The 22,117-nt window shown below is 59.6% G+C and overlaps 3 protein-coding genes across 11 annotated transcripts in view; all 3 read right to left on the minus strand.

The window, feature by feature from the left end:
- Nucleotides 1-2,834: 2,834 nt before the first annotated feature.
- Nucleotides 2,835-7,432, minus strand: PYROXD2 (pyridine nucleotide-disulphide oxidoreductase domain 2). 6 transcript variants are annotated; one of them, XM_027672463.1, is made up of 16 exons: nucleotides 7,219-7,432; nucleotides 6,798-6,817; nucleotides 6,471-6,564; nucleotides 6,318-6,391; nucleotides 6,062-6,208; nucleotides 5,766-5,919; nucleotides 5,489-5,550; nucleotides 5,278-5,375; nucleotides 4,734-4,875; nucleotides 4,507-4,584; nucleotides 4,333-4,405; nucleotides 4,066-4,222; nucleotides 3,782-3,936; nucleotides 3,539-3,645; nucleotides 3,313-3,433; nucleotides 2,835-3,209 (listed from the first exon to the last, which is right to left on the minus strand). In XM_027672463.1, exons 1-16 carry the CDS (start codon nucleotides 7,394-7,396, stop codon nucleotides 3,139-3,141), a joined length of 1,731 nt encoding a protein of 576 aa, XP_027528264.1. In that variant the 5' UTR covers nucleotides 7,397-7,432; the 3' UTR covers nucleotides 2,835-3,138. The 6 variants fall into 6 exon arrangements, with proteins under 6 accessions (XP_027528264.1, XP_027528263.1, XP_027528267.1 ...); XM_027672462.1 differs by having other exon boundaries at nucleotides 4,507-4,641; XM_027672466.1 differs by lacking the exon at nucleotides 3,782-3,936 and having other exon boundaries at nucleotides 3,539-3,590; nucleotides 4,507-4,641.
- A 1,188-nt stretch (nucleotides 7,433-8,620) lies between these two features.
- HPS1 (HPS1, biogenesis of lysosomal organelles complex 3 subunit 1) lies at nucleotides 8,621-13,371 on the minus strand. Of its 4 annotated transcripts, XM_027672367.1 has the most exons (18): nucleotides 13,255-13,371; nucleotides 13,028-13,165; nucleotides 12,819-12,961; nucleotides 12,486-12,594; nucleotides 12,125-12,285; nucleotides 11,946-12,048; nucleotides 11,742-11,846; nucleotides 11,581-11,656; nucleotides 11,403-11,470; nucleotides 10,675-10,842; nucleotides 10,424-10,600; nucleotides 10,288-10,355; nucleotides 10,032-10,154; nucleotides 9,866-9,931; nucleotides 9,526-9,670; nucleotides 9,315-9,428; nucleotides 9,094-9,176; nucleotides 8,621-8,833 (listed from the first exon to the last, which is right to left on the minus strand). In XM_027672367.1, the coding sequence occupies exons 1-18, from the start codon at nucleotides 13,351-13,353 to the stop codon at nucleotides 8,671-8,673; spliced, it is 2,109 nt and encodes a 702-aa protein (XP_027528168.1). In that variant the 5' UTR covers nucleotides 13,354-13,371; the 3' UTR covers nucleotides 8,621-8,670. The 4 variants fall into 4 exon arrangements, with proteins under 4 accessions (XP_027528168.1, XP_027528171.1, XP_027528169.1 ...); XM_027672368.1 differs by lacking the exons at nucleotides 8,621-8,833; nucleotides 9,094-9,176; nucleotides 9,315-9,428; nucleotides 9,526-9,670; nucleotides 9,866-9,931 and having other exon boundaries at nucleotides 10,039-10,154; nucleotides 10,752-10,842; XM_027672370.1 differs by lacking the exons at nucleotides 11,403-11,470; nucleotides 11,581-11,656; nucleotides 11,742-11,846; ... (4 more) ...; nucleotides 13,028-13,165; nucleotides 13,255-13,371 and adding an exon at nucleotides 11,083-11,197 and having other exon boundaries at nucleotides 8,671-8,833.
- A 496-nt stretch (nucleotides 13,372-13,867) lies between these two features.
- The window catches only part of HPSE2 (heparanase 2 (inactive)), a 109,798-nt gene continuing 101,548 nt past the window's right edge, over nucleotides 13,868-22,117 (minus strand). Inside the window, exons 9-11 of the mRNA XM_027672371.1 lie at nucleotides 15,698-15,843; nucleotides 14,591-14,737; nucleotides 13,868-14,508 (exon numbers count right to left, since the gene is read on the minus strand). Coding sequence (XP_027528172.1) covers nucleotides 14,343-14,508; nucleotides 14,591-14,737; nucleotides 15,698-15,843 — 459 coding nt within the window. The 3' untranslated portion in view covers nucleotides 13,868-14,342. The remainder of the gene's footprint in view (nucleotides 14,509-14,590; nucleotides 14,738-15,697; nucleotides 15,844-22,117) is intronic.

The raw sequence follows: 22,117 nt of genomic DNA on the forward strand, positions 1-22,117 counted from the left end.
AGGGGTGCTCCCTGTGCCCCAAGAGCTGGGCAATGGTGTAGGGATATCATGTCCCCTTGCACAGCAGTGACATCCCTGTCCCTGTGCTGTGGGGGATGCAGGCGCTAGACCCTGCCATACTTGCAGCATACCCCACCTCTGGGCTCAGCCCCAGCCCTGCACCCATCACTGCTTCACTCAACCCTGGCACAGCCCTCCCAGGAACCGACAGCCATGGGTAGCCCCACGAACATTGCCCTGTACTCTTGTTGCTTCCTGCCTGCCCCGTGCTTTGAGACGTGGGTGGGGGCCTCACAGAGCCCCCCTTTATTCCCTGCTTGGATCCTCTGCCGAATACCAGGGTCCCTCCCCTCCCCATCCTTCATACAGCTCTGTCTCCATCATCCCATCTCTTCCCCTGCATTCCCACTCAGAGCACTAGTGGGGTTGCTGACCCCCTCCAGGTGCCCAAATCTCCCCCCACCGGGGCTACCCCCGGCACTCACCCTGGCAAGGGATGGCGGTGCAGGACTGACAGCGATGCGGGGCAGGCGGTGGCGAGTGGACGCGACTGCTGGCTCTCGCTGCTGCTGGCTCCCACGGCTCCTGACTCCCGCCGAGCACCGCCTGCAGCCGCTTTTATGTTGCAGCGGGGTGGGCCGCTCCGGGGGGGGGGAGCCTCCGCCCTCCCGCCTCGGGCCTGGAGCCCAGCCCTACTCCCTGCCCTCCCCCGGCCGTACTCTGCCACACTGGGGCAAACCTGTCCCCGCCCCAACCCCTGTCCTCCCCGCAGCCTGGGGAGGCTGAGGACCCCCGGATACCCCTACCTGCCGTGAGCCTGGACCTCCTCCCAGTCGGAACCCAATGCCCCCGGTCAAGGATGCTCCTCCCATGGGTCTGTCCCCCAGCCAGGCAGAGCATGGACCTTGTGGAGGTGACAAACTGTCACGCTAGGGACACCTCAAAAGGACACCTCTTGCCCCTTCTCACCTACACAGCGGCTCAAATGGGCATGCAGGCAGGGGGTGCCTGGGGGTGCTGCAATGGGGCCAGGACTCGGGGGGCACAGAGACCACGGCAGGCTGTGGGATGGCATTGGAAGTCCGGAGTACGGTTCTCCCAGGGCTCGGGGCATCACCTGGGCCATTCCTGAGCCAGGCTGGCTGTGAAGGTCCTCAGGCATTTCTCCCTGGGACGTGGAGACTGGGGATGCCCCCCTCCCGACCTGCCCCGGGAGCAACCTCCGGCTTGGGGTGCAGCCAGTCCCCGGGGCACCCCGCTGCCCACACGCCCGCCGTGCCCCGCCGTGGGATGGGGATAAACAGGAAACCCTGTGCCCTGGCTGTGCCCAGGGACCGGCCAGGAATGTGCCGGTGGCCACCGGGCTGTTTGTTTGGAGTCAAAGCAGCTGGATCCTGCCGGGAGGAGCCAGGATCAACACGGCCGGGAATAGCCCGTGAGCTCATCGCCACGTCTCGCAAGAGCTCCAGCACCTCTGGGTGTGCATGGGTGCACGGCGCCGGGACCCGCTCGCAGGAGACCCTCATCCCAGCCCTCTGCCTTGTCCGGGCTCAGGGCATGTGCTGAAGCCTCTCCTGCGATAGGGGTCCCTGGCCAGCCCCAGCATGGGGGCCACGGAAAGCCCTGGGGAAGGGCAGGGTTGCAGCCAGCAGTGAAGCCTGTGACTCATTCGTGTCTCAACGTTTTGGAGCTCAATTGCTAAAGTATGAGGCCAGAAGTCCCCCTGGCCTCCCCACCCGGAAGATGCTGGCAGGGGTCCAGGGCAGGCGGGTGCTGGGTACCGCTCCCAGCTCTGCCTCTGCTCCTGGGGTCAGCAAGAAGAGGGCAGAGAGGGGGCTGGTGGGCTCTCCCACACCTGGGACCTGCCAGCCTCACCCTGTAGCACTGGGGGCACTGTGTTGTGCTGCTCATTGTGACCGTGGCAGGCTGGAGGCATCCCCCTTTGAGGGGACACCTTGAGGTGTCACTCAGTGAGCCCCTCATCTCCCTCGGGGCTCACTGGGTGCCAGCACCTGCAGTCCCGGGCAGCCAGCAGCGGCAGCAGCTAAAAATACGCAGCAGGCAGCAGGGCAGCCCCGTGCGCGGGAAGCTGTGGGCAGCAGGCAGGCGTGCGGGGCTATTCTCAGAGGGCTGCGGGACTATTCCTGGCCAGTCAATATTGATTCAGCTAGCTCAGGTGCAGCAGCTCAGCCTGTCAGCACCGTATTTAGGGCCCGGCGGGAGGCGAGGTGGGCGGCTGAATCGGGAGCATTGTCCAGGGGAGGAAGAGGGCAGGGAGAGGATGTGAGCTCTGTAATCTGCAGCCAGCGGCTCCCGGGCCTGCTGTGGCTGAGGGCTGGCCAGCACGGAGCATCTGCCCTGGTGATGGAGGGACAGAACCAGAACATGTGCAGGCAGCACCTGGTGGGAACAGCAGGGAGTGTGGGGCACAAGAGAGTAGCTGCCACTCCTGGCTCCTGTGGCCTCTGAGCTGCTGGGCACGTGTCTGCTGTACACACACTCTCCCAGAGCTGAGGGACAGAGGACAGTTGGGGCCTCCAGGTAGCAAAGCAGGTCCCAGGCAGCTCCCTGGCTGCCTGTTTGTTCTAAGCACCATGGGAAGGTCCAGGCCAGCCCAGAACTGGGGGACTCTGTACAAACAACCCTGCATGCCCCTGAGCCTGCATCAATGAGCACAGGAGAGGGTGAGGAGCTGTTTGTCCCTGTTCACTGCTCTGAAATGTGCCAGTCCCCTTTGGCACCTCCACTGAGGCTGCAGCACCAGCCACAGTGCAGCCCCTCATGTTGGCATGGTGGGAGCTGCGTGAATTGCTCAAGAATCACAGCAAGAGTGCTCATGATGGAGCCTGGGCCAAGGTTTATTTCCATGGGCACAGGCAGGGGCTGAGTGAGGCTTACCAGGGTCACACAGTGCACGAGTCACTGCAGCAAAGCTGGGGTGTGGAAGGCTGGGAGCAGCCGCCTGTTTAAGATAGTAGCAACTGAGAGCACAGGGGACCCTACCAGACTCATCTCTCTGGGGATGCTGCCCTGAGGTGTCTGGTAAGCAATTCGGGGATGAACAGGGCTCTACATGGGATCAACAAGGCTTGCTGCTGCCACGAGCCTGTGTTGGTGAAGTCAGTGTCACCACTATCATCAGAGGCTCCTGAAGTCCTTGAGGGCCACCTGGGCAGCATTGCGTCCTGCTGCTCCCATCACTCCTCCTCCTGCAAGAAAGCAGAAATGGGGAGTGGTAGTGGACCTCTTCCACATGCCCCTGCCTTCCTTCTGCAGCCCCCCAGAAGGGTCCTGGCTCCCAGCTCTGCTCACCAGGGTGGGCTCCACTTCCACACAGGTACAAGCCAGGAATTGGGGACCGGTAGCCAGAGTAAGATGGTGCTGGCCGGGCAAAGTACAGCTGGTCCAGAGACATCCCTCCGTGGAAGATGTTCTGCCAACAGAGCTCTACATGAGCTGGCTGTGCCTGGCCCAGGACTGTATGCCCACCAGCACTGGCACCGTAGTGATGCTCAGAGGTGACACGCATGGTACCCACTCCACCAGGCAGTCCAAAGATCCTCTCCAGGTCTGGTGGTGTCAGGATATCTCTGCCAATGACGGATGCCTTGAATCCTGGGGCATAGTCTTCAATGCAGTCAAACACTAGAGAAAGATGAAGGGACTGGTGGGCAGCTTGGGGGACATGGGAGCAAGCTCATGCACAGTTCCAGGGCAGCTCTGCCCATGGGCAGGGACCAGTGCTCCTGGTGTTACTGGAGTCTGTGTGTGCATTACCTACCCCTGTCTGCATACGCGTTTTTGGCCTGCTCGTCCCAGGACTGACCATCCGCCAGCACGGACGGGGTGTACTGGGTGAAGAGGGACACAACGTGGCAGCCCTGTGGGGCCAGTCCTGGGTCCAGCGCTGAGGGGATGCAGAGCTCGATCATGGGCCTGAGGGAGCAGTACACCAGCTGGGCAGGCAGAGGGACCCAGCCACCCCACACCTCTTTCCCCAGCACCTGCCATGACTGTCCTGTCCCTTCCCCTGAGGCACCAAGGTGTGCCAGTGCAGGCTCCTACCTGTTGGAGGGGTGTCCGTGGGTAGCCTCAGTGAATGCCTGATGCAGGAGGTGGGTGTTCTCGCAGTTGAGATGTATGGAGCACTGGTGGTGGGGCAGGGGCTGGCCATCACGGGTATTGGGGGCAGCCAGGAAGCTGGGCAGCCGATCCACCGCCACTGGGCATGGGATGGGGAAATGGGGGAAGCAGGGTGCAGCCTCTTGCTGAGCCTAGCACTGGTGTTCCTCCAGCAGGGATGGCAGCAGAAGTGTCCTTGAAAGTACCTACCATTGATCTTGGTGACAGGGGAGCGTGTGTCAACCTGCTGGATCCGCTGGACAAAATCCTTTGGCAGCTGCTCCTAGGATGGGATATGCCGGTGCAGAGACTGACTGTGAGGGGCAAGTGTGGATGGGGGGATGCTGACATGCCAAACCCCCACCAGTCCCATGCACGCCATACCTGAGGAATGAGTTCCAGGAAAGTGATTTGGGGGGAGGCATTGGAGAGCACCAGTTTACTCCTCACCTCTGTACCATCCTGCAGCGCAACACCCCGTGCCTGCCCGTCCCTGCCCAGCAGCACGTGGCACACTGCCTGGGCAGGCAGAGGGGACAAGACTTCACCAAGAGCATCCCTGCTTCCTACAGGGATGGCAAGGTAGCTCCCCTCTACCCGGCACCCCATACCTTCTCAACAAAGATGTGGGCTCCCCGGGCTGTTGCTGCATGGGCAATGGCTTGGGACAGGGCTCCCATCCCACCTGCCACGTAGCCCCAGGCTCCCCGCCGTCCCTCTAGCTCGCCCATGACATGGTGCAACAGCACGTACCTGTGGTAGCAGGACGCTAGGTTAGGTGCCGGACGAGGGGATGGGTCTGTCCCCTGCGTGGGCAGAGTGAGGGCAGTACCACAGCCCCACAGACGGGGCCGTGCCAGCTCATAGGATGCCAACTGTTACAGGGAGCATGCACCAGCCAGGACTCAATCTGACCCAGGGTTAGAAGTGTCCAAACAGCAAAGAGATAGGTGGGGGACACCCAGGAGAGCCATATGGCAGGGATGGCCCCTTGCCCAGTTCCAACCCCTGAGGCACCCCGGCAAGGCTGAACAGGCAGTGAGAAGGAGAGGCACGGAGTCAGGGCATTGGGTACTGGGGTGCAGCAGAGCCAAGCACAGAGCATGGTATGGGGGGACAAGGCAGCCATGAGCCCCAGGGGGAAGGGACCCTCACCCGCTGCCGGGGGTGTGGGGGCTAGTCATGGCTCCAATCACCGCGTCAGTAGCAAGAGTTGCCTTCAGGGGCTCTGACTCAAACCACTGATCCAGGATCTGGCCCAGGAGAAAGAGAGCATGCCAGGCTTGGGGTGCGGAGCTGCCACAGCACCCTTGCAGGCAGGACCCGAGGCAGTGGGTGGCTCCACACTGCTACCATCAACACAAACCTTGGAGATGGGGGCTGTGAGCACCTCGTAATAGCGGGGCAGCTGCTGCCCCAGCGCCAGCCCTGGGGGTGGAGAGGTGGTGTGAGAGCTGCATTGCTGTACCAGGGCTGGCTGCTAGTGCCCAGCTGGGTTTGGGGAACAGGCAGTGGGACCAAGGTGGGCAAGCCTACCAGAGCCTGCCAGCCCAGCTGGGGCTCCTGAGGAGGCTCTGCATTGCCCAACCCAGGTGCTGGCAAACACCCCTTGCCATCGGGGTTCCCCAGCACCCCAGATGTACCTGCCTGCAGCAGGGGCCGCAGGGCTCGCAGGTTCCTGAGCTGCTGGAGCAGGGACCCCTTCCCCAGGGCAGCTGTATCAACTGGAGGAGAATCCAGCAGTGGGTCAAGGGCCGACACCATGCCCCCCATGAATGCCTCATACTCAGGGTAAGCCTGAAAGGGGACAGAGAGGGAACAACAAGGACTGCACCATGGTAGGTGCAATGGATATCACACCCAGGAGCAACCCTGCTGCTTCAGGGACAGGGCAGCACCTCAACGGCTTTGCTGTGCCAGGTGCATGCCCCTGCAGTACCTGGGCATCCTTCTGGGAGAACTGAGCAATCTGCTGCTGATTCTGGGCCATGTTGTGTCCCAGCAGGAGGGAACGAGGAGGGCTCCTGTCTTCCAGCAGTGGGGTGAAGGAATAGGGGTCCCGTGGGAGCACCCTCAGGCCATGCCGCTACAAGACAGGGATGTCCCTGCTACAGGACCCACCCTGCAGAGACAGCCTTGCAGCAGGGGCACCCTGCCTGCCTGCTGGCAGACCAGCAAGGGATGGGTGCCAATACCTGCAGCTCCAGCTCGGCATAGATTTGTGGCCGCAGCAGGCTGAGCAGGTACGATGCCCGGGAAAACTTGAACCCTGGAAGATGTGGGGTAGAGGAGGGTGGCCACACCCAGGGCTAGCCAGGGCCAGGGTGACAAGGGGCATGCAGGGGTACCTGGCACAATCTCCTCTGTGACAGCCGCACCGCCCAGCACGTGGCGCTTCTCCAGCACAGCTGTGTGCACCCCTGCCTGCTGCAGGTAGGCAGCCTGTGGGGAGCATGGCATCGCACTGCCCATCCCTCCAGATGGGATGTGTCCTTGTCAGTCTGAGCACCCTCTGGCACATGGTGCTCCCCCTCACCAGGGAGGGCCCTGTGGGAGCCCCCAGCCCCATGGGCACTGCCACAAAAGCCCTCTCTTCACCACTGCGCAGACCCTTCCCAGTCCCTGGCTGTTCCCCAGGGATAGAGGAGAGGCAGCATGCCATTCTTGGTACTTACTGCCACCAGCCCGTTGTGCCCTGCAAGGAGAGAGGGAGGTGAGCAGAGTCCAGTGTTGGGACAGTCCCATAGGACAGGGCACCCTGCCTGAGGCATGGGGGAGCCACAGCCACCCGAATAACGGGCTCTGGACACAGGGATACAGGTGACAAGGGGCATCCTCCACTGGCCCTACAGCCCTGGCCCTAACGGTGCAGGGGAGGGGGACAGAAGTGCTCAAGGCAGATGCTCCATTTGTGCCCTGCATGCTGGGGGGCTGCAATGTGTGCCCAGCTGTGCCAGACCCCTGGGGGTTTGCAACGTGTCCAGCACTGCTGTGGTTCCTGCCTGGCCACTCCCCTGCCACCTGTTGTGGGGGAAGGGCAAGTGGGGGTCCCCGCTGGCTCCCCACAGCTCGACACTTGCTCCCTTGCTCCGTTACCTGCCCCGATCACCACCGCGTCGTACTCCCGCTGCAGCCGCTCTGCAGCCCCGGCGTGGGCCAAACGCGCTCCTGACAGCCCCAGGGACAGATGCCAGTCCTGCAGCCAGCGGGAAGAGCAGACTGTGCTCAGCCTTGCCTGGATCCTGGTTGCCATTGCCCCACAGTGCCTGGCCATGGCTGCCCTGAGTCCCGCAGCCTGGACTTTGCTTTCCTGGCGGAACTTTTCCCAGGGCTTCCGGGCACGGGGAAGAGATGGGGGGGCCCGGGCAGGGAACGCCTTGGGGCAGGGCCAGCCACTGTGTGCTGGGGCTTGCGGGGACGCTAGGCAGGACAGGATCACACGCCGAGCGCTGCCCCTGCTGCTGGCACTGACCCTGGCACAGTTTTGCTGGGGGCTTGCAGCAGGGCTGGAGACCAGCCCCAGTGCTGAGAAGGCGACAGGGTCAGATCCTGTCTGGGGTTCAGCAGGGTGCCAGGTACTCCCCAGACTATACTCCAGGAAGGCGCTGGGCAGGCAGGTGGGGGCCTGAGAGCCTCCCCTCCCCCAGCCCGTTCTGTTCCAGGGATGATCCAGAGACATGTGGCTGGGGTGATGGGCCAAGCACTGCAGGTCAGAGTGAATTTGCCCCACCTTGAGCAGGCAAGCCCCAAGCAGGTGGGGACAGCAGGAAAACGGGCAGCTTAGGGAAGAAGTTGGCTTTGAATCCAGTGCTATTGCTCAGCAAATTCCTGCCCAGCAGGATGGGGCAAAGGACCTGTCATGGTCCAGTGCTCCCTGAAGAACCATCCCCAGCTCCAGGGAGCAGCATGGGAGCAACAAAGGGCAGTGGCTGCCCAAGTCCCTTGCGGCCAGCCTCAATCCCGACTGTGCCCGAGGTTTGGACATGCACTGAGCCCAGATGTGCCTGGGACACGCATAAGCTGCCTCAGATTTACTTGCTGTTCCCAGAGGAGCTCAGACCTGTGGCTAACCAGTGCCTGGGAGTGTGGGTGTGGGGAAGGGAGTACAGGACAGGATGCACCTCCCCAGAGTCTGCCTAACCTCTGAGGGCCCCACACCCCACATTTGGGGGTGAGGGGGAAGGGGGATGCACTCCAAACCATTTCTCCATACACATTTGGCTACACTATTTTGAGCTCCAGCCAAAGCCAAGCAGCAATGCCAAGCTAACACTATAAATCCTGCTCTGGAAAAGCTCTTTGCAGCAAGATGGTGATGTGCCAACATCTTCTCAGCCCCACTCTCTGCCTGTCCCCAGAGGCTGCTGGGTGGCAGTGAAAACCCATGGAGAGCAGGGAAGGGGGTAGTGCCAGCCCTGCCAGGCTGAAGGATGGGAAGGCTGCCTGTCACTGCCTGCAGACACAGCCCACGGCACAGACACTGAGAAAGCAGCCCAAGTTCCTGGAACACCCACACCCGCTTTAATGTCCGAGGTGTTTGGAGGCAGCTCAGAGCAGAGGGATGCGGGATGGCTCCCAGAGGCGCCGGGCCAAGTCACAGGCCTGCTGGACCACAAGCTCAGAGGGGATGATGCCCAGGTGCACAGTCAGCAGCTCGTAGCACTTCACTACTTCTGCCTGGTGGTTCTTGCTGTAATAACGCAGCAACTTCCTGGGGAGGAGAAGAAAGAGGCCTTGACAGGTAGAATGCACACAGGCACCCCCTTTCTAACCTTTAGAAAGTCCTTTGCAAGGACACAGAAGGACCATGGCACCAGGCTGGGGAGGTGGGCTGGTGCAACCCCAGTGACACCACAGCACTAGTATCACCCTACAGTGACACTCTGGTGAGGACAACATTACTCACAGGGACCCCCATGCCAGCCCAGCTTTGAACCCCGGTGCCAAACCACAGGGCTGGTGACTGCTCACCTGTAGTAGTCCCCTGCCAGCATCCCAATTGGAGCAGAATCATCAGACAGAACTGGTACCTCTATCACCTCCAGCTTGTAGCCCTGGGGACAAATGACAGCAGAGGGCAGAAGCAGGGATAGGACTCCCGAGGAGCCAGAGTTGGCTGTGCCTACAGCCCCTCTCCCTGCCCCAGAAGGTGCTGGGGCAGAGGGGCTCAGCCCCTGCCTGGCCCCACCTACCAGTTCATTCTCAAACCAGAGGAAGTAGGAGCAGCAGTAGTCGGCATCCTGCAGCATGAGCGTCGTGTAGCCCTTCTGTAGGTACCGCCGGGCCAATGTGATCAGGGACCAGACCTGGAGGACAAGGGACACCTGAAGCCTGAGCAGAAAATCCTCCAATTACCACCCCCTCAGGTGGTTCCCATGCCACTTCTATCCCCATGAGCAGTACCTTTTTCTTGATGAAGTTGGCCAGGGGAGCCTTGCCGAGCTCTGAGCTGGACTTCTCTGTCACGCTGAGTGATGGTGCCATCATCTGCCCAGCTGTGCGGTCCACATAGATGAAGTGCACCAGGCCAGGAAAGTCCTCTAGGTATGTGGGGTGGGTTAAGGGTGTCCAACAACTTTGGTGCCTTTCCAGGACAGCCCCTGAATCTCAGGGAAACTGCCTTCACCCACCACACTCCCTCCCTTGACCTTGGTGCTGGGGGACATGGTCCCACTCCCATGTCTGCTACCCCCCCGGGGACACCCCCTCGCCAGGCTGTGTTCCCAGCCGCAGAGATGGGTATGACACCATGGTGATATTGCGCCTGCTCTTCACCAGAAGGAAGTCCCGCCAGTCCAGCAGCTTCTCTCTGCCAAGAAGCAGCACAGTGAGAGTCCAGAACCCCCAAGTCCCAGCACAGCTGGGTGTGCGGCAGCCCCTTGGTGATGCTGGCCACCCCATGCACTCACCTCATCAGCTTCTGAGCATGGTCCCGCAGCCCCTGGGACAGGCTGTGGCCAGCAGAGGTCAGGAAGAGCTGGCGGTACACAGAGCAGAGCTGCCGCTTCACGCTGGACACTGCCTGCAGCAGCCTGAGCCAGGAGACACAGAGAATACTGAGTTTGGACACCGGGTTCCCAGCACTGCAGGGACAGCTGTGCTGGCCCCAGCTTGGGAAAGGTGCCTGCCTGCTTTGCAGACTTTCCCCGGCCACCCCCTACTCACTCCAAGGAGCTCCCAGGCTCACTCCGGGAAAATATCTTGTTCTTGAAGTCCAACCAAGTGTTCTGCAACTAAAGAGACAGGACTGTGTCAGGGCGTGGGGGACAGCAGGACAGGGTCCTCATGTTCCCACTCCCACCTGGATGTCCTGTCCACTCAGCTTCTTCACAAACTTGTCCATGCGCTGCCGCAGCTCGGCCAGGAACGGGTAGGAGCGTGCGACTCCCGCCTCTGGCCCCTCTTCTAGCTTCTTCTCCAGCACCAAGAACCCATCCAGCAACTGGTATAAGGTGACAGCCACCTGGGTCATGGGGCCCTGCCAGGAAAGGGAGACGTGGGTCAGGCAAGACTCAGTCCTACATCACCTCCCTCACCTCAGAGGCAGCTCACCTTGGTCAGTAGCACGAGGGAGATGCCTGGCCAGAGTGGCAGGCAGTGCATGGTGTGTGGCAGCAAGGGGCAGTAACCTTCCCGCAGGCTGGCATCCAGGAAGATCCTTCTGGGGTTTGAAGCTTCAGGGACCAGAGGTCCCAAGGTCTGGAGCAAGTCCTCTGCCATCTGGGGAGAAAGAAAAGATGCTCAGCCCCCCGTGGGTATGATGCAGCCTGCACCAACCCAGGATGCTCTGTAGAGACATGGCAATGCCCTGAAAGCTGCAACCAGGCATGACAGAACTGAACAAACTGAAGGGGCCATGCAACAGAAGATCAGCAGCAAGGGAAGTGCCTAGGAACCCCAAAAGAGCACCAGACAGAAAGACAAAGGTTGCAAATGCCTTAAAGTGAGGCCAATGCTTACTTGCAGTATGTGAAGTACTGCAGCATCCATCATAGAAGCAGCTCAGAAAGCCCAGAGGCAGCAGAGGGAGACACTGGACTGCTCTGAGGCAGCCCCGATTCCTCTCTGCTGACAGCTCTGGACAGGGAGACTGTAAGCAACACCTCAGAGAGGGCAGTTAGAGCTGTCACAGTTAGGCACAACATGTGGGACACAGGGTACCCACAGCTACAGCACAGCAAGAGACGAGTGCCGAGGACTGGAGACCGCAAAGAGCACAAAGAGCATTGGGACAGGCTGTTGAGGTGTGGAGCTGGGAAGCATTGCAGGACTGTGCTCACCTGGACATCTGCAGCTTCTGCCTCCCCAATGCTCAGCATCTCAGCGCCCTCTGACCAGCTCTCGCTGCCTGCAGGGAACACAACAGCAGGTTGCCCTTCCCACCAGGCCCCTTCACAGCCCCAGAGCCTCTGCAGGGCTGGGGCAGGGGGCAGGGCTGCTGTCTAGCTGGGGACTCACCTGTGCTGTGCCTGCCTGGCGAGGGCTCAGGTGTGTAGTAGACCTCGGGCACAGATTGATCATCTGTGTCCTGCCACCGAGAATGGATGCGTCAGCAATGGGAGCAATGCAGGCAGCCCTTCCAGTATCCCACTCTACAGCTCCTGATCTCATAGCCTCACCTGGTCATCTGAGTCCTTCTCTGCAGCTCCATGGGAGCCAGGGCCACTCACAGGGATGCTCTCACTTCTCTTGGGTCCCTCGGGGAGAACGTTCCCCACCATGGGCTTCCAAAAAGAAGGAAAAAAAGTTAAGCCCTGGCTGCCAAGGCATCCCCCCACAGGAGCACCTTGACCTGCTCTGACCCCAATCCTGCTCTAGACCACCTGGGGGCTGAGCTCCTCCTCGGCACTCTGGCTGGGGTATAGGTCCTGCACCAGGAGGATGAGGACAAGCAGGTCGGCCGGGCGGATGGAGCTGGCATTGCGGCTGCAGGACAGAGAAGGGAAGGGTCAGCCGGGAGGACAAGTGGTGTCTTTGGGGAGGGTGGTGGGGCCGGGCGTACCTGGAGTAGAAGGCCAGCAGCTTGGTGTGCACCAGAAGGAAGGCATGGCCCACCTCGTCCCCACCACGCTCAGGACTGGCGTTGATATACTGCACCACTTGCCGTTCCAGGAACTCAATGCACTGCTCACACAGCTGAGGGTGGATCAGCCGCTCCACGGCCTGGGGTGCAGGTGGGAAAAAGGCTGCTGAGTTCTCTTAGACCCAGCCTCACAGCCGCAGGGGCAAGTTTGAGCTTCCACTGCTCCAGGGAGTTGCCCCAAAGTCCTCAGCCTAGAGCCTTTCCTCACATCCCGGGACTCTATGCATCCTCACACCCCTGGAATGCCCCAAAAGTGAGGGACATCCCAGGGCATTGGTACCTCCACTGCAAAGCTCTGGTCCTCCTCCCGCAGGTGGCTGTAGGTCTCCAGAAGGCCCCGAAGCAGGCTCCATACACGCTCCCGCTGCTCTGAGTCAGCTGGCCGCAACCTGCATCAGTCACAGAGAGTGAAGTGAGAGGCAGCTGTCACTTCCTTGTGTGGCATGGACACCACAAAACCCAGCTGCAGCCTAGCAGGCAGGGGGTCCTGCTGAAGAGGCATCTCAGTCTGGAGACACCCACTCCCACCCCTCGGTGCTGCACGAAGGCACCGCGTGGCAGCCACCCCAGAACCCCGGCGTGCCAGCTCCTGCCGGCGGCCGTGCCCACTCACTCCTTGCGGATGAGGTGTGAGTCGAGCGTGACGAGGCCACAGTGAGCCTCCACCAAGCGCCGCAGCACGAAGAGCGTCCGGCGCAGGTCGTCCTCAGTCTGCGTCCCGTCGCCGTTCACTGCGATGTACAGGCAGTCCCCGAACTGCAACCGGCAGTGCGGTCAGGCGGGGGCCGGCCGGGGGTCCCCGGTCCCCGGTGCCGGTCCTACCGTCTGCAGGACGTGGAGGTGCCGCCCGCCCTCGGTGGCGAAGCAAGTGTAGGTGTCGGCGAGCTTCTCCAGCAGCGCCGCGCAGGAGATGATGAGGGGGGCGAAGAGGGTGTTGAGACTGTCCTCCAGCGCCGGGCCCTGCGCCACACGCTCCCGATCAGCGCCCACGCGCGACCGCGCCCCCCGCGCCCCCTTCCCCGCACCCGCCCCGTCCCGTCCCGCCCCACCTGCCCGGCGTGGGGCGACCGCAGCCGGCGGAGGAAGGCGCCATCGGCCCAGTAGAAGAGCAGCTCGGCCGCGGTGCTGGCGATCAGGACACACCGCATGGCCGGCGGCGCTGCGGACACCGGAGGCTCCGGGACCGCGCGGCCCCACCCGCCCCGCGCCGCTTCCTGCTCCGCCGCGCGTGACCGCCGCGCCCACGCGCGCAGCGCCCCCGGCGGCCCGGCGCGGCACTGCAGGGCGGCACCGCTCCGGCACCGCTCCGGCCCCGCGCCCGCCCCGGCTGTGCCCGTCCCGCTCTCCGTCTCGGTCCCGGACCCGGCCTGCAGCGGACAGAAGACGCCGGCGCGGTTGACAGCCCAGCTTTATTACATCTCCGGTAGTGCCTGGGCGCGTCGCGGCTGCTCCTGCCCACGATACCGCCCCTCTCCTGGGCAGGACACGCTCTCGACCCCCCTCTCCGCTCCGGGACGTATAATTTAATTATCAACATTTCCCGCCGCGGAGCCCGGGCCCGCCCACTCGGGACGGCCCCCGGCGTCCCCTCCCTCGGCCCGCCCCACCCCGCCCCGCCCCGGCCGGTGCATCCCGCGGCGGGCCTGGCCGGCTGGCGGCATCCCGGCGGCAGTAGAGGGAGCTGCTTCCATGCGCTTGCTGCACCGGAGCACTGCCTGTCTCCGGGGAAGGGGGTCCGGCTGCTGGAAGGGTCACCACCTGGGCAGTGGGACAGGGGACTCAGGAGGGTGCCTGCCCCACGCTATACCGGGGCTCGGCACCCCAGCCTTCCAGGCAGCCAGGGGGCACTAGGTACCAGGTGCTTCTTGCAGCTCACGGGATGGGTGGCAGCAGGCTCTGCAAATTGGCTGTTGCACTGCTCTGGCAGAATGGTGGTCAGGGCACATGGAGCTCTGTGGTCAGAGGGTGGGAATGGGTGCCAAGGCAGAGGACATCCAGGGTGTGAGGATGAGGGCATGGTGTGGTGTCACCCAGCACGGCCCTGTGGCGGGGCTGCGTGGGCTGCCAAGGAGGCAGCGTGACCTGGGCAGTGTGCGGGTGCAGGAGCGGGGCTGGCAAGTCTGTTCTGGGCCGCGGGCTATCGGTACCGACAAGCCAGTGCATTCACATTCTTCACCACATAGAAGCTCATAGTCAGCGGGGGGATGACCAGGGTGCGGCCGGCCCGCAGAGGGCGAGGCTTCAACTCAGGGAGGGTCCCGTCGTCCACCATGGCCAGTGGCTGCCCGTTGAGCTGGACCAACCTGTGGGACCAAGAGATGGTCAGGGCAGTGGCATTGAGGATGGGGCAGTCGTGGCAACCCCAGCCACCGGCATCACACTTACTTGGAGTGGAGCCCGTCCTTGCCGTAGGGCTGCAGCAGGTACTGGTGGACGATCTTATCCCGCAGCGTCCCTGCCAGCTTTATTTTCTTCCGGGAGCGATGCAGGTTGATGATGTAAAGGGTGATGGACCCCCGAACGTAGTTGTGGCTGCAAAGGGGAAAATGGGAGGTGAGGGCTGCACTGCCATGTGCCCTGGGAGCATTGCCTCCAAGGGAGTTGGGGATCTCTGCAAGAACTGGCCTCATGCAGCCATCCAGATGTCACCATCCCAGCTGCCCCTCCACAGGCAGATGCCACCTTTCCATCACAAAGCCTGGCTCTGTCGTGACAGCTTTCAACCCCTGCTCCTCAGCCAGGGGTGACAGAACTTAAGAGGGTGCTACAGTGGTGTCCAGAGCAGGGGTGGTGGTCCCAGGACAGCCCCCCCAACCTTGCAAGGAGGAGGCTGAGAACGGAGAGGAACTCTGTGTGTGAGTGGTGCCTGCCCCCACCACCCCAGGCACCTAACTGACGGGTCCAGACACTGCTCCTCTGTCCCTTCCTAATCAGGCAGCCCCAAACAAAGGCTATAAAGCACTTTGCACCTGTCAGTTACTGGACAAGGTTTCCTACCGAGTTGGAGGCATGTTGAAAGCATCTGGACTGTGTAAAGAAACAGTCTCTCCTCCTCCACAATAGCAAATTGTGTCCGCGGAGGAGGTGGCCGCCCCCCCGGCTCGCTGGGGTGCTTTCAAAGACCTTATCAGCGAAACAATAACCAGGCCAGGCTCCCCGGCAGCGCGGCCCGGCGGGTAACCCGACCGACCGGGGGCCCCTCGTGTGTAATCCACTCCCTTGATCTCTGCTGCCCGGCCTGCCCGGCGGCCACTTCACCGGTCCCGGACGGCCCCGTTCCCAGGCACGGGCTTGCCACGACTTTCATCGGAGGCATCGCCATTCCTGTGCTCCCTTCACTTTGACAGCAGCCAGAGCACCACCCAGGTGAATACCCTGGGAAGCCAAGCTGCCTTGCCAGGCTCCTGCCCCAGCGTGTCCTTGTTGGTCTCCATCTCCTGGGGGTACCGCTTATCCCACCCTGTAGCCCACAGTCTCCCTTGCTCCGCTTACTTGTGGTAGCTGGTGCAGTGGGCATAAATCCGGAGCTTGTCGCGAATGACCCTGCCGGGGCGGGGTTTCCTCTGCAGACCGGCCACGTGGATCGCCAGCACCTTGGGACCAATGAGGCGCTTGTAGAGCAGGGACAGCCAGTAATCCTGGGGGGCAGAGGGGATAGTCAGCAGCACAACAGTCCCCCAACTCACAGAGTGAACCGGCAAGAGAGGCTGGCTTCCCTGCTTGCAGCCTAGCAAAATTTTGGCTGTTTGGGTGAAAATGTTGTGTGCCAGATGTCTGCTTTGGGGTGAGCTTTTTTTGTGCAGTCCAAGCCATAATGGCATCTCTGTTTCCAGGAAAGAGATTAAGGGCGGAATACATGGATACCCTCTAAAGAAGCTCAGCTTTTGTCTGTGTTGCAGAGCATGGGGAGCAGCATGAATGCCCTCGCAGGTTCCCATGGACCCACGTGTAGCCATGCTGTGGACCTGTGCACCAGCTCCAGCTGATGCACACAGGAGGGTGATGTCTCTGCAGCAGGCTCTCTACACAGCATACCAGCTTTTCATCTCTGTTTGTGGCACACTGGCTTTTGGGACTGCTGAGGGTGCTCAGCTTCCCAGAGGTATTTTTCCCATTTTAAAGCCTCCCATGGAGCATGGGGAAGCCAAACACTCAAGAAATAGGAAATGTTCAGACTCTACACACATGTGTAAATGATGCAGCCTTAATTACGTCACCACATACTACTTTTTCCCGCAGGGCATGGCCTTGCTCGGCACACAGGATGGACCCCAAGCCCTGGGGAGGGAGGTGAGGCTGTGTGGTGATGGAGGCTGCTGCCGGCAGGGCCCCCCACTCATCCGCTGCAGAGGCTGGGAGGTGTGTGATAAATGAAGCAGGGTTGTGGGAAGGGAAAGGGCAGGCTCAGGCGCTCCCCTGTTGTTCTGCAGGATGGGGCTCTGGCCCCATTGCTGATCCAGGCACACCAGGTGATGCTGGGGAGATGGAGCCTCTCACGCTGCTTCTCTGGGTGCTGCCTGTGAGTGCTGAAGCACTGTCACACACATGAGCACTTTGGTCAAACCCCCTCTGTCCTAGAGGGACCATATATCCCAGGGCAAATGGGATGATCTCCCCTCCCTGTTGGAAATGTCGAACACCCAGCAGCAATAGTCACACTGGCTCCAGGAGCAGCTCTGCCTGTCAGTGTCTGACCTCCCTGCACAGTGAGGAGGAAGGGAGCATTGAACAAGCACCCCGTGGCTCTGCATGCTGCCTGGGGAGCTCAAGGAAAGCCCTGTGTGGTCAGAACAGTGCCAGGAAGGGGCCTGCCACCCCAGAGGAGCATGGAGAGGGGGAAATAGGGTCCCCAGGGCCCCAGGATGCAGGGCAGAACAGGCAGGTGGAAGTGCAGATCCCTCATACAGGTACAGTTATCCATCCTCGAGGTGGAGAACCCTCACACAGCCCCTGATTAACAGGCATTTTAGGTGAAGAAGTCAGCAGATAAAACTGAGCAGTGGGGCAGCAGTAACCAGCACCAGGCAAAAACCCACCATCCAGATCGGACTGCCAGCCCCATCCTCTCTCCAGCCCAGCTCAGCAAAAGCTGATCTGTTCCATCAGTGCTTGGCTGGCCTGGCAAAGGAAGATCCAAGCATATCTCCCACTTTCTATGTAAGCTTTTGCCACAATGCTTGAAGAAAAGCCACCTTCTGCTCTCCTCTTGCTGCTCTCAGTCAAAACCATGGGTCTTTGTGCTACACCAGCCTGGTAACTGCTTCCTCTACAAACTCTGGGCCCTGAAGTAGATGTGAAGTTGAAGGGAGAGGCTTGTGTAGCCTGAGGAGGCTCAGCCACAAGGCCATAGCTCCCGGGGTGGATAAGCTGCAGTTGCTCAATGCCACATATATGTGCTGTCCATAAGGCACGTGCCACTGTCCCTGGCCCTGCTGGCTGGTGAGGCTGCTCTGCAGCCTGGGGATGTCCCTGCCTGCACCAAGCTGCAGGGGCTCTGCCAGCCTTCCCCTGCTCTAGGAATCTGTGCTGGCCCATGCTGCCCAGGCTCATGGCAGACAGGAGAAACAGTGCCCGGCACACTGCTGGCTCTCTGGTGAGACACTCTGATTAGTTGGCATCATTAGATGAGTAATTACTTGAATTTACAGCTAGACCAAAGGTGAGCACAGGCTGCAATGTTTAGTCCCATGGTCATGAGTTAAAAACAAACTAGTTGGTGTCCCGACCTACCTGTCAGCTCAGGTTCTCAGGTCATTCTAGCAACCCCCTCAGCATTTCCACTGATGAGATGCTACTTTCACCCACAAGTTATGGAAGTGATAGAGGACAGACACTTGGTGTCTGCCCTCAGAATTTCCCTATGGGTCTCAAGAGCTGTTCTGCAGGGGGCTCTTGATGGTTTTGTCACCATGGGTAACTGGCACAGCAGCTCCAGCCTCCATCTGAGCACCTATCCCTCTGGGCTGTGTGGTCCCCAGTGGTTTGCTGCTTCGACATCAGCATCCCTCCACTCTCAAGGCTCAGCAGCAGCAAAGTTTGTAATGTGGGGCACAAGGAGTTGCCCAGCCCCATAACCTGCCCCAGTTGTTGCCAAATCTCACATCTTAGCACACACTTATCCCAAGTGTGCTCTGACAAACCCTGCAGAGCTGGGGGTGTTGAGCCCTAGGCTCCTGCCTTGGTGGCTCGTGGGCAGGGCTGCACCATTCAGTGTCTCCTGGGCTGGGCACAAGGACAAATGCTTGTCTCTCTGGAAAGTGTTGGCTGTGTTTTGTGAGCTTCTGGTCCAGCTAAGAGTACACAGCTTTTCTGAGAAAAAACATGCAGATGCTGTGAGATGGGTAAGGCAGTCATCAGTGATGCAGGGTGAGCTGTTCTGCAAAGTGTGAGATGATCACGGCTGAGTGTGCAGCATTTTGGCACAGGCAATGCCTCCAGTGTAGTGCAGTGACTGTTCTGTCCTTGCACCATCCGCAAGACGTGAGGGGAGAGCAGTGATTTTATCTCGCCTTGCTGGCAAGACCAGCTCCAAAGTCTCAGTTTCAAGAAGGATGTGAAAATACCAAAGAGAGTTCAAAGGAGGGTGAGAAAAATGACCCGGGCCTGAAAAAGGAGTCATCAGCACTGGTCTCGAGGCACTTGAACTCTTCAGATCACTGCAGGGAAGCACTGAAGACAGCTGCATCTTTTTGCGTCATCACAAGTCCTCTTGTGTTGGGGGCCAAAATCACATTAGTTGCAATAAATTAACAGGACCTGGTGACACCAAGCACTTGGATGATAAATTACACACACATCTAGCATGATGGAAACAAACCTGCTGGGTGAAGGCACTTCCCCCATCTGGGCTGGTGCTCCAGGGCTGCTCCCTCCACTGGCCATGAATGAACCCCAGTCAATATCCCACCAGGGCTGCTGGGCCCCTGCAGCTACTTGCTCCTGTTCAACTTTGACCAGCTTGGGAAACAGTTGCTCTTGAAACCCACCTCGGCTGCAAACAGGGTGATTTTTCCGCTTATCAGTGACCTCTTCCTGGGCCCCTGACAGCAGCTGGCACCCACTCCTATGTGGCAAACCCTGTGCAAGCAAGTTCCCCAGGCTGGCAGCACCCACATATCCCTTGCAAAGACATGTGCCTGCCTTCCAGTGTGGAGTCAGACATACCATCAGAGGCAGCCCAGGCAATGCCCAAGGAAATGAGTGGCTCCCGTGCAACTGCAGAAAGGATTTGTCTTTTGGAGGGCTCCCATTATGAGGGCTGAGCCAGCAATACAGCTGTAGTGGTAGAGGAGGAATAGCAGACAGGAAGCTGGTTTGCTATTAGTCCCATGGGAATCAAGGGAGCTTTCTTGCTTTAATTACTTTGCAGACCCATTAAGCAGTGCTGCAGGTGAGGAGCACCTGAAGGCAGAGCCCTCCTGTGCCCCAAGAGGTCTCCTGTCCAGGACCCCTGATTCATGGGCAGGAGGGGCACTTGTCTCAAGTGAGCTCTCAAGTACAGAGCTCAGGCAGCCTCATCTTCTGAGCCCCATGGGGTCAGTGAAGACCTACAAGCTTTCCACTAGACAGGGAAAGCCCAGAGGCTCCCACTTGATCTCTTTGCACATTTTACTTCATTGCAGGAGCTTTTGGAGACTTCAGCTTTTGGAAACAAGGTTGATTAGGCAGACCCTTAGGCAGAACTATTAACCAGACCCTCCCACCTCCAGAGCCATCAGGAGGACTGGAAGAGCATATTCCCACTCTCTCCTATAGGCAGCAAAGCAGCTTTACAGCCCACCTGAGTTTGTTCAGCTCTGCGCTCATCACGTGTGAGAAGGTGTTTCCATAATCAGAAAACCAGAGTAACAGAGCCATGGCCCTTCAATCCGCTGGGGGCTGTAACTAGCAAAGGCAGCTGAACTTCAAAGGAGCAGTTTGTGACCCTGTGGTGCACAGCCTCCTCTGGCTGGGGCTGTCAGCGCATGGCTCTATCTCCCCAAGTCACCAGCAGCATCAGCTGGCTGCTGCTCAGCCTATTCCTCTTCCTCTTGCTTCTTCCATCTTCTAAGGCTGCTCAAGCTCTTCCTCTGTGCCTCGGGCACACTCCAGTTTCAACAGCCTGTGACAGATTGCTCCATTCCTGCACCTTCACCTCCATTTTTCCACAGTCCAAGCAACCGGAGATAAGGGCTGGCTGGTCTGAACATCACAGGAGAGAGCTTTGTTCTTTTATCACACTGTTGAGCCCAGTGTCTTGTTTTTGGCAAAAGCATCTTTCAGAAAATTGTGGCTGTGGTTGTGAGGATTTGGAGAGATGGAGAAGCTGCCACTTCCCAGGGAGTCTGTTTCAGCAGTTAAACATCCGCATTATTAATAATCCCACTCCTTATTTTCGGCTTGAATTTGTCTGGCTTCAGCTTCCAACCAGTGGTTCTTGTTCTCTCTTTTTCCAGTAGATTAAAGAGAACCTCAGCATCCAAATCTTTCTCCCTGTGGAGTTCCCTACATCCTGTTCGAGCCATAGCAAGTTGCTCCTTCAGCATGGCTGGACTAATGCTGCTTTTAACATTATCCCTGAGTTTTAAGTGCTTCTTGGACTGTGGGAGTTCAAGGTTTTCTCACCCAAACTCTGTGCAAGGTCCTGTGACAAGCAGAGGAGGACAGAGCCTCACCCCAAAGGGAACATTTGCTGAAGTCAAAATCATCAGCTTCAGGCACTGATGCTGCCCTCACGAGCTCCCATGCTCCCATCCTCAGGGACACGAGCTGTTGCTGTTTTGCATCCTCCTTGTGTGGAGGTCCAGAAGAGCTGAGGACGTGGTGAGCAGTCCCCTACAACATTTGCTGCTGTACTGAGGGAGTTTGCTAGTGAGCACCATGGGGGACACTCCAGAGAGGCTCTCTGAAAAGGGAACAAGGCTCCTCGCCCCAAACAAAGGGTCTTCAGGTGGACTGGGCTGCCAGGGCCTGGTGTCAGCAGCAGGGAAGGACAGGGCCAACACACACAGAGAAACTGCAGCAAAGTGGCCCCTTGCCTCTTCCCTCTGCTCTGCCCAGACAGCCCTGACCCTCCTGGGCAGGACAGACACAGACCTTTGCTTTAAACCAGAAACCTCCAGCTATGAAAGGTATGGCTGAGGCTGCCCAATTCCTTTCTTGTTGAGCCCCAGTCCCAGCAGTGCCCACCACCAGTCCCCCAAAGCTGCTGATGTCTCTGCCTGGGCATCTGTTGCTTTCACCATGCTGATCCTCTTCCTTCCTGCTCTAACAGCTGAGAATGCCTCATCTCACACCACTCTTTTCTGCATCACCATACACCTTTACATCTTCCTGCAGCTTTCTCTTCCAGCAAGAGCTCTAAGGCTGAATGAGGGACTGCCAGTCCCACACCCCAGTGCCTTTTGGCTCAGGAGGAAGAGAAGGCAGGTATGGTGAGGGAGGGCAATGGCTCCACTAGTCAGGTCAGGAGCAGCTTTGTAGAGCAGACCAGTTGCTGCTGTGGCTGTGCTGTGTGCTCTGTGTGCTTAAGGGGGCTTATGGCAGGCTGCTCTTTTCTGGCCCTGTGAACTGAATGTCTACTCGTGGCTTGGGAAAACAAACCATGTTACATTTTACAACAGCTTTGCAATAAGTTCCAAAGCACAGCATGCGGGGACAGACAGGAGACTCCCTCTCATCTGAAATAACCTGGTAATGTATGTGCACTCATGCGCTCGGAAAGCAGAGTTCTTAGCCACCGGTGCCAGCAGCACTGCAAGCTCTGTCTTTAGGTTGAGTATTAGCCCCTCATCCCACAGCCCCCACGGTCTCCTGGAGCTGTGCCAGCAGCTTAACCTGCCAAGGCTCAGATAAGCAACACATCTTTCCAGCCTTCAAGCCACTGCACCCTTTGCTCAACTCCTCTCCCTTGTCTTTTTCTCTTCTGCTCTT

This window comes from Neopelma chrysocephalum, unplaced genomic scaffold, assembly GCF_003984885.1.
Source record: "Neopelma chrysocephalum unplaced genomic scaffold, ASM398488v2 Primary Assembly neopelma1_97390, whole genome shotgun sequence".
Classification (NCBI taxonomy): domain Eukaryota; kingdom Metazoa; phylum Chordata; class Aves; order Passeriformes; family Pipridae; genus Neopelma; species Neopelma chrysocephalum.

Bases quoted from the DNA above. Each gene is read 5' to 3' on its own strand.
- PYROXD2 (XM_027672462.1), bottom strand. From the start codon at position 7,396: ATGGCCAGGCACTGTGGGGCAATGGCAACCAGGATCCAGGCAAGGCTG. The intron at 5,376-5,488 runs GTTTGTGTTGAT...CTCCTGGGCCAG, and splicing joins TCACAGCCCCCATCTCCAAG to ATCCTGGATCAGTGGTTTGA. The intron at 4,876-5,277 runs GTGAGGGTCCCT...CTGCTACCACAG, and splicing joins CCCCACACCCCCGGCAGCGG to GTACGTGCTGTTGCACCATG.
- HPS1 (XM_027672367.1), bottom strand. From the start codon at position 13,353: ATGCGGTGTGTCCTGATCGCCAGCACCGCGGCCGAGCTGCTCTTCTAC. The intron at 12,962-13,027 runs GTAGGACCGGCA...TGCCGGTTGCAG, and splicing joins ACCTCCACGTCCTGCAGACG to TTCGGGGACTGCCTGTACAT. The intron at 10,356-10,423 runs GTGGGAGTGGGA...CTGTCTCTTTAG, and splicing joins TGAGTGGACAGGACATCCAG to TTGCAGAACACTTGGTTGGA.